A 10,000-nucleotide genomic window follows, 5' to 3' on the forward strand; every position below is an offset into this window, starting at 1 on the left:
GTGTGTGTGTGTGCGATGCAGGGTTTTAGGCAACTCTCGATTCCATAGGGATGATTTTCAGTTGTCTTATTTATAAGTGAGATACTGATGATTTTGTAGACGGATAAGGTTGCTTTGTCTTGCTTCTTTTTTTCTTCTGCTTTTGGGAGTAGAGGAGGGGGGACGATAAAATGGATTGTTGCAGTTGAGGTACTTCATTCTGTAAGGCATACCTAGTTAAAGCATTTTGTTTGCATGTATGGAATTTATGATACAGCATTAGGATTATTATTAGGGTGTATTGTGTTTCTTACTGATCTTACAGTTGTGGCACAGTCTGTATATCTTAGTATGCTGTCACTATGTTATCTCTAAGAGTCCTTTGTTCTGTTGTTACACAGTTAAGAAGCATTTTTGAACACACACTATTTGTTTTCACACACACGCACGCACGCACGTATGCACATGCGCTCTTGCTCGCATGCACATGCGCACTCAAGACATTATGTAGACATTATGTCTGTGTGTGTGTGCCTGTCTCACAGAATAAAATGTATAATAAACCTTACTGCTGAATGATTCACAATTGGCAATAACACAGAACTGCTGTAAATGATAAAAGAGCTGTTCATCAACTGCATGGTGCAGCCAGCATCAGAAACCATGGACTTGAATAGATGGTTTTTTTTCCTGGAACATAACATGATACAGCAAGCATCTGGAATGATTGAATAGATTAAAATATAAACAAAAGAAATCATTTAAATAAAAGTCGTAATCACAGGTAGTTTATTAAATACATTATACTATAATGTTTAAGGTAAATCATATAACTTATAAGATTAACAAAAAGAAACATTTTTACATGAAAGTCATACTCATAATCACAGATAAGATTTTTTTTATTTTTTTTTTTAACAGCTATCCCATGCGAGCAGTGTATGATAAACAATCACTTCAAATATATTTTTGTAATGTTAACTAAAAGTTTTTTTTTACCGCTCTTTTGGGGGACTTCTAGAAGTTCCAGGAGTGTGTCCATCTGTAAATGCGGGCTTGTGATGCGTGTCTTAGGAAAAGTTGATTTAGGTCTGACTTAATTTTGGTGTCCTCAGTAAGCTCGCCTCTATGAAAAAAAGGATTTAGGTCATAAAAAGTTAAATACTCCTGTTTTAATTTGTTAGTCCTTTTCCCCCCTTAAAAAAAGAAGTTTGTCATCATAATTTTATCAGATCGTCTTTGATAGGGAGTTTGTTGCATGCTGATGTTTTCCTTTCAGGCTCTTGACATTTTCTTGATGTTCTGTGATAATTAATCTGATAGTCAGATTAGCTATAGCATGTTCTTTAGCTGATCATAGTGTCTGCTGAAACCAGTCAGTGGTTTTCTGTCCATTGCCTTTATGTAAATTCATTTAACACCGCAATATCCACTGGTAACACAATAAAAGAATATTTATGGTAGGGGCATGGAGTAGAGAGTTAACTTTTTAAACATGAGCGAAAATAATTCTGGGCTTTGTTAAACATTTTTGCAGTGTAAAGGAGGAAGAGAGATCTGTTTTTTAGATGCCGTGGGCGTAGTCTTGATGGCGATGTCCATTTGGATAGGATTGAACAGTGTTGATGTTGCTTTTGTTTAATCATGTCTTTGAGAGTTTACAGAGGAAACAGTTACAATAATGAGCATGAATCATGCATCAGAAACTGAAAAAGTAATTTTTTAGGAAATGTTGCTGTAAGGGTTATGAATGCACTTCATTCTGTTGATGTATTATGGAGTCTTATGCTTGCTGTCTCTCTCTCTCTCTCTCACAGACACACACTCACACACACATACAAACGCCGCCTCTCTCACTCTCACAAACCACAAACCACATACATATACACTCTGTCATATGCATTTGTGGTATTTTTCCTGTACTTATTTTTTAAATTATATAAATAAAGTGTGAAATCAAAAAGAATAACAAAGATCTGTTCTCTTTGTGTGTGAAATGCTTGAGATCTTAATTTTCTTGTGAAGGCCTTCTGTGAGCAAGATATATATATATATATATATATTTTTTTTTTTTTACAAAAGATAATTCAATGAACTATACTTAATGGTAAGTTTTGAAACAGAATTTGACTGTGTCAAACTGCAGATCCAGCTGAAGTAAGCGTTTTAAATAGCAGATAATATGAATGCATTTTGTAAGGTGAGAGGGTATAAGGTGTGGATTTTTAGTCACCCCCCCCCCCCCCCCCTGAGTGAGTGGTGGTCTGGGCACTAGTCTTCACATGAGATGTTAAACAGATGTCCCGTATACTGCATGCTCTTAGAGCTGGTAAAAGAACCCATGGCAAGAAAAGGAATAATTATGTTGAAAAGTACAGTTTGGTAGTAAAAGAAATGCACTCACAGACCAACAAAAAAAGAAAAAGAAAGCTGGCACTGCCCTGTGGCGATGCACTGTCCCGTGGGAGAGCAGCTTGAATTTCACACAGAAAAATCTGTTGTGACCACAAAAAAAACCCAAAAAATCCCCAGTACAAATACACCACAATACAGCATAACTACAAATGAAATTTTGTCAAGAAGTCAGCATGACACATCACTCTTCATAATTATGATATGTTAACTATGTATTTCACTGTGATTGTGAACCAGGAAAATCATGCATTCATATATAATATTTACATACATATACATGCTTGTATGTACACACACATACACACACACACACCACAGGGTAATCACACATACACCACAGTGAAAGACTCCTAAACAATACAATCAGAAAATACGAAGCAGCCCAAGTCTTGTTTTCAAAAGTTCTATTCATCAACACAAACCAACTTAATCACAATATATTCATGAACTGAAACATAAAATGACAAACAGAAACAGAAAAACTGAGACACAGACAAAAAACAACAACAAAACAACCAAACGGTATGTTAAAAAAAAGGGGGGGCAATTTGGCATTTTTACTTTTTGTTTTCTATGGAATAAATTTGAAAAAGTCAGCAGTTGATCCACACTTTTGTTTATATCTTCAGCTAGAAAAAGAAAAAAGATGTAAAAGATTGCTTTAGCACATGTTACATACACACAAAAAAAATATATATCAGCAGTAAATTCACAAAACAACACATGAGCATCACTTATTCCACATACTGTAAAGATCTTGAAGAAATATATAATCCAATTTTTAAAAAAAAGTGGTTAGTTCTGGATCAAAAATGCATAAAAACTTGTAACAGCAGTCTGGACGACAAGCAGTGCACATCACAACAACAAGGAAACTTTTCATCTTGTAAAAGGAGGCACACAAATTGTAAAAAGTTCATTTCATAAATATCTTGAACGAAACCAGGCAAACGAGCCATACAGATACTTTTTTTTCTATTTTGTTTTGACAACTATAACGCTTTCATGGCAAATGTTCTAATCCCAAATCCCCCTGAATTATTAATACCGGTACATGTATAGTTGCACTCTGTGATTCCTTAACTTCTCCATTTCGAAAACAGTTATTAACATTTTGTTAAATGAAAGAAAATGTGTATTGATCAACCCTTTTCCTACAGCAAACATCATTTGAAATGCAGGTATCAATGCTGCATTGATGAAAACTGTACGTCCGAACACCACAGACTAACTGTTTCGTTCAGCATAGAAGAGACTGGTAGTCTGGTGTCGTGTGTGTTCCAAAGTTAATGCTTTTATTATTTACACATCCCATTCAGTAAATGTAATCAGAAAAAGATATAAAAGAGACCTTTCTCTGACTGAACTGTTGAAACTATGAACATACAGTTTAACTCACTCAGTACGGCCAGTCCTCTCTTCTCCTCTACACAAGACCCCTCGGATGTCCAGTGGGTGTCTCAATGACCCAACCTTTAGCTTCCGTCGTTAGAATTGTTGTATTCTTTGTCAACATTCACCTCTTCAGCATAAGAGCCTTCCGCTTGCAATATTTTGATGGTGGTAATTGGGGTGAAACGCTGTTAACGTCTTCTCTTTCGCCGTTCGTATGGAGAGAGTTAAAGTAACATTCATTGTACAAGAAGTCTCAAGAAGCTGTTAAGATTTTATCTGGAAAAGAAGCCCACATGTATAAAATGCAGTGCAAACCTGATAATATCTACATCCTTTCTGCACCGTATGTGTACATACATAAGTCTGTGTATGTGTGTCTTTGTGTGTGCAGAAGCTTAGGTGTTGGTGTGCATGTGCACAGTGTATGTTTTTCTCTGTGTGTGTGTGTGTGTGTGTGTTTGTAGCGATGTGTGTCTGACTGTGTGTGTGACTGCATCATTCAACAAGCTACGCAGTATAAAATAATGTGCACAGCAGGTGTGTGTTTGTATCTTTGTGTGTGTGTGACTGAGCATCTTTCAACAAGCCAAGCGGTATAAAACAGCGGAGTGTATTCACCTATAGAAGACGCACTCACACAAAGAACTTTTATCATTACAAAGTCGACACTGTAAAAATACAGTACACAAAATTCTGTGGTATCCCAGTCAGTTTAAGTCAACCTTTGTTCCCTTCTCTTTTTCATGCAAGGGAGACATAGTAACCCCTTTCCAACATCCACATTGTAGTCAATCAACACATACTTACATTAATACAGAATGCCATTCCAAAATGACACGCAACACTTCTTTTTGACTGACAAAGATCACAGCTCACTTGAGACCGAGGAAACAAGGACAATATTGTATCCAGCATTTTAATAATCCAGAATCAGTTCTACAAAATGTATCAAAAAAAAAAAAAAAAAAAGAAAAAAGAAACCACTATCAATAATTCTGAGTAGAAACTCCATCAGTAATACTGATTCTGTCTTGGTCGAATGGTACAGAGTATGACAGATTAAAAAATAATCACCATTGGTTTGGCAATGGTTTAAAAAAACGAAATCATCATTAAGATCTCAACCTAAAATACATCATATCACTCACGGTGGTTTGGACGGAAAGTTAAGTGCACAATACAACAATGAAAACAAGTCTTCGTGTTCTCAATGCTAAGTTGGTAAAGAATCTAAATAAATCAGAATAGTCAGGGTGATTATTCTATTTCCTTCCTGTAAAAACATGTAACAGACACAAACAGATCTGGAACAACCTTGAAACAAACATGGTGGGCTGTCATTGTCATCCAGTCTTCAAGAGTTAAAGCACAGTATAAATTTGGCAAGAAGACTAACTGCAATATTTTGTTATCTTTGAATAAAAAAGACAATCTTTTGAGTGTTGTGCGAAAATAATGACCTATGCTATAACAAAATATTCTGTTCTTCAGAGATGATCAGTAGCTGATATAAAAAAAAAAGAAAAAATGGAAGAAAAAACATGGACACTTACAGCAACGATTGAAGGACAGTGTTTCATAGTCTGATGGAAAACTGATCTTCTCCAAGGCCTCTTTTTGGATATTGTCTAATATGTGTCCAATACAAGTGGGTTTTCAAAACTGTGATAGCTTCATACCACATGCCTTTCCACAAATTTTTAAACCTTGATTATCAACTTCCAAAACTTGACAAGCTTTTTATTGTCAAACTTTGATTACCAACTTCCAAAACTTGATAAGATTTTTATCGTCAAACTTTGGTTACAAACTTCCAAAACTTGTTAAGATTTTCAAACTCTGTTGGTCTTTTATCGCATGCTCTTCCACAACTTTGACCGACTTTCTTAACATTGTTCAGGACTTTGAAAATTGTTATAGACTCTCCAGGACGACTCTACCATGAGTGAGAACTTGTGCATAAGTCAGAGCAATAACGTTAAGTTTTTTCAGCATGTACATAGATATATTTTATAGTAAACACTGTTAGCATGGGTGTTCTCTACTGCCTCGGCTCTGAAAACTGAATCAAAGGTTCTGATTCATCACAACCATTCCAGGTTCAAGAGGAACAACAAAAGACACTTTAGAGTTGAGTTTGAAACGACCTACTGGCCAATACGCCCTCATGGTCAAATTGTTCAACAAACAAAAAGACGCCCTGTCGCTTTGAGCTTTCTACTCTAAACCACGCAGTCTACTTCTTTTTGCTTTTGCCTGAGGACTTGGTACGAGGGTCTTTTTTCTTAGAGTCGCTCTTGGCAGTGTCGGCACTCGTCAGTTGCCGTGGAGATTCTGCAGGCTGACTGGGCTGGCTGGGAGCGGGTGATGCCACGCTGGCAATGGCGCTCTGAGACACCGAGGTATCCTCCGCCTTCATCGTCAACTTCACAACAGACGAGACTTTTGATAATGTCGATTGCTAGTCAGTCAAGTTGCTATCATCTGTAATAATGTGTGTGAGTGAGGGTTTAACTGTCCAATATTACCACAGAAAAACGACCAAAAAAACCCCCCAAAAAAAACCATCAACAAAAAAACAACAACATTGTATCAAGTCAGGAGAACAACAAACATACATGTTCTGTATGTTTTATTACTGATCTTAAAATTCAAGTTCCTACAACCTGAAAAATATGCACATACACACACACACAAACACACACACACACACACACACACACGTGCGGACACACTTAACACATCTACCTAAGTACATGCACACACACACTCCCACACAAACACACTCGCACACACTCACCGACCACACCCCACCCCCACCCCCAAGCCCCCCCCACACACACACCCACCCCCACTTTCTCCAACTGTTTCTGCAGGGAGCGGATGGTTTCCTGTGCTGTGGCCAGATCTATCTCATACATGCATACATGTACACACACACAATGCACACACACAACACACACACAACACAATACACACACACAACACACACACACACACAACACAACACAACACACACACACACACAACACAACACACACACACAACACAACACACACACACACACACACACCAACACAACACACACACACACACACACCAACACAAAACACATACACGCAACACACATCCAATACACACACACACAAACAGCACACACACACACAATACACACAACACAACACACACACACACACACACACACACACACACACACACACACACACACACACACACACACACACACACACACAACACACACAAACACCCACACACCTTCTCCAGCTGTTTCTGCAGGGAGCGGATGTTTTCCTGTGCCGTGGCCAGATCCATCTCTGCTGTGGATGCTCTTTCTTCTGCCTCCTGTGCTCTCTGCTCTGTCATCCTGCACAACACAGCGCCATTCATCCTTTATTGTATTGTATACCCATGAAAACGGAGTATGGCTGCCTACATGGCATGGTTATAAATGGTCATACACGCAAAAGCCCACTCGTGTACATATGAGTGAACGTGGGAGTTGCAGCCCACAAACGAAGAAGAAGTATTGTGAATTGTATTGTATTGCCTTGCCTTGCCTTGCCTTGCCTTGCCTTGCCTTGTCTTGTCTTGTCTTGTCTTGTCTTACTCTTTTTGTCACAACAGATTTATCTGTGTGAAATTCTGGCTGCTCTGCTCTCCCAAGGGGAGCGCATACCTACACTGAGAGCACCATTTATATTGTTCTTTTTTTTTTCTGCCTGCAATTCTGTTTGTTTTCCTATCAAAGTACATTTTCCCCACAGAATGTTGCCAGGGACAGCCCTTTTTGTTGCCATGGATTCTTTAACATGTGCAAAATGCACAGTTTATCGTCTCATCCCAAAGACTAGCGTCTAGACCACAACACGAGGTCTAATGGAGGGGGAGAAAATACTGGCGACTGTGGGACTCAACTCATACCAGTGTGCTCAGATTCTCTCGCTTCCTAGGCGGATGCATTACCTCTAGGCCAACACTCCATTCATCATCCCCTGTGGTAGGAGGAAGGTGTCAGAATGGTTATTTTGTATTTGTATTTGTATTTGTATTTCTTTTTATCACAACAGATTTCTCTGTGTGAAATCGGGGCTGCTCTCCACAGGGAGAGTGCGTCGCTATACTCACTTTTTTTTGTATTTTTTTCCTGCATGCAGTTTTATTTGTTTTTCCTATCGAAGTGGACTTTTCTACAGAATTTTGCCAGGAACAACACTTTTGTTGCCGTGGGTTCTTTTACATGCGCTAAGTGCATGCTACACATGGGACCTCAGTTTATTGTCTGATCTGAATGACTAGCGTCCAGACCACCACTCAAGGTCTAGTGGAGGGGGAGAAAATATTGGCGGCTGAGCCATGATTCAAACCAGTGTGCTCAGATTCTCTCGCTTCCTGGGCGGACACGTTACCTCTAGGCCATCACTCCACATAAGATAAGATGCTCGTCTGCCAATACAGAGAGTCCGTGAGGGTCTGGGTTCAAAACCCTCTCTCACCCTTCTTCCTAATTTTGACTGGAAAATCAAACTTGGCACACAGTCAATCGGATGAGATGATAAACCGAGGTCCCGTGTGCAGCACGCATTTGGCATACTGAAAAAGAACCCATGGCAACGAGAGTGTTGTCCTCTGGCAAAACTCAGTAGAAGAAATCCACTCTGATAGGTATACAAATACATAAGCATGCACTCAAGGCCTGACTAACTGAAACTGTCAAAGCCAAACTCCTCACACAAAACACACACAAAGTCATCCAAAACACAGTCAATCCCCTTTGAAAACACTGGCAAGGCTAAAGCCAACAAAGCTGAATGCGCCAAGTGGGAATACAACAGACTGAGAATGTGAAACTGAATGTGCCCACTGTCACAGACTAAATATTTGGATGTTTGGCCCTGACTGCAGAAGGTAAATATCTGTACTTGGTTCAAGGGAAGCAACTGGGCGTTACAGATTTTTATTACTGTTCTTTTCACAACAGATTTCTTTGTGTGTGAAATTCGGGCAGCTCTCCCCAGGGAGAGTGCATCGCTACACTGACAGCACCACCCACTTTTTGTTATTTTTTCTGCCGGCAATTTTATTTGTTTTCCTACTGAAGTGGATTTTCCTACAGAATTTTGCCAGGGACAACCCTTTTGTTGCCATGGAATCTTTCACATGCGTTAACTGCGTGCAGCATATGGGACCTCAGTTTATAGTCTCATCCGAATGACTAGCGTCCAGACCACCCCTCAAGGTGTAGCAGAGGGGGAGAAAATACTGGCGACTGCTGGTGTGATTCGAACTCAGTTTCTCTCGCTTCCTAGGGGTACGTGTTACCTCAAGGCCAACACTCCACAAGTGGTATTCAGTTCTACAGTGTTGTAAAATAATAATAATAATAATAAGAAGAAGAAGAAGAAGAAGAAGAAGAAAATTAAGGTTATAGAGAAAAAAGAAGAAGTGAACATCAGAGGGGAACACTCACAAAAGTTGATCCTGGAGAGAGTTGACGGTGGCCAACGCCTCGAAGGCTTTCTTGGTGTCCGGGGCACCGACCGCCTTCACTGGCGTCGTCGCCATCTCCTGCACAACAGACAACACATGTATTGTATTGTATTGCATTGTATTGTATTGTGTTGTATTGTGTCTTGCTGTGTTGTGTTGTGCTGTGTTGTATTGCAGTGCACTGCATCATATTGTACTGTACTGTATTGCATTGCATTACATTGTATTTTATTGTATTGTATTGTATTGTATCGTATCGTATCGTATTGTATCGTATCATATTGTATTGTACTACACAATAGTGTTGGGGCTAGCTGGCCTTTGGGAACCATCCCAACGCCAACTGTCCTAAACCCCTCTTGACCGAAAGACTATAATCAAATTCCAGCCCAGATAGTCAGGACAGTAGATGTCTCCTCTGCTGCTCTGATGGTCCTAGTCGGACATGACTGACTATCATACATACATATATAATGTACTGTACTGTGCTGTGCTGTCCTGTACTGTACTGTACTGTACTGTACTGTACTGAACTGTACTGTACTGTACTGTATTGTATTGAATTGTATTGTATTATATTGTATTACATTATATTTACATTGTATTGTATCATATTACATGGCCCAATGCCATTGCCGGTCGGTCTAATGTTATACAATGAATGATGAGATCACAAAATAACAGCAATCAAATTTATCAACAT

General features: G+C 39.1%; 2 protein-coding genes across 6 annotated transcripts in view; one reads left to right on the forward strand and one right to left on the reverse strand.

Moving 5' to 3' along the window:
* LOC143289465 (microtubule nucleation factor SSNA1-like) overlaps window positions 1-1,951 on the forward strand; it is a 4,621-nt gene extending 2,670 nt beyond the window's left edge. The window contains exon 3 of the mRNA XM_076598437.1: window positions 1-1,951. This exon is cut by the window's left edge and continues 454 nt beyond it. The gene's annotated coding sequence lies outside the window, so the exon portion shown is untranslated.
* A 795-nt stretch (window positions 1,952-2,746) lies between these two features.
* The window catches only part of LOC143289789 (axonemal dynein light chain domain-containing protein 1-like), a 70,556-nt gene continuing 63,302 nt past the window's right edge, over window positions 2,747-10,000 (reverse strand). For 4 of the 5 annotated variants that reach the window (XM_076598924.1, XM_076598926.1, XM_076598922.1 and 1 more), the window contains 3 exons: window positions 9,278-9,375; window positions 7,066-7,174; window positions 2,748-6,214 (listed from right to left, as the gene is read on the reverse strand). In XM_076598924.1, the coding sequence (XP_076455039.1) occupies window positions 6,026-6,214; window positions 7,066-7,174; window positions 9,278-9,375 (396 nt within the window). In that variant the 3' untranslated portion in view covers window positions 2,748-6,025. Of the gene's footprint in view, window positions 6,215-7,065; window positions 7,175-9,277; window positions 9,376-10,000 lie in introns of all 5 variants that reach the window. The other variant, XM_076598925.1, reaches the window with a different exon arrangement.

This window comes from Babylonia areolata, chromosome 14 (assembly GCF_041734735.1).
Source record: "Babylonia areolata isolate BAREFJ2019XMU chromosome 14, ASM4173473v1, whole genome shotgun sequence".
Taxonomy (NCBI): Eukaryota; Metazoa; Mollusca; class Gastropoda; order Neogastropoda; family Buccinidae; genus Babylonia; species Babylonia areolata.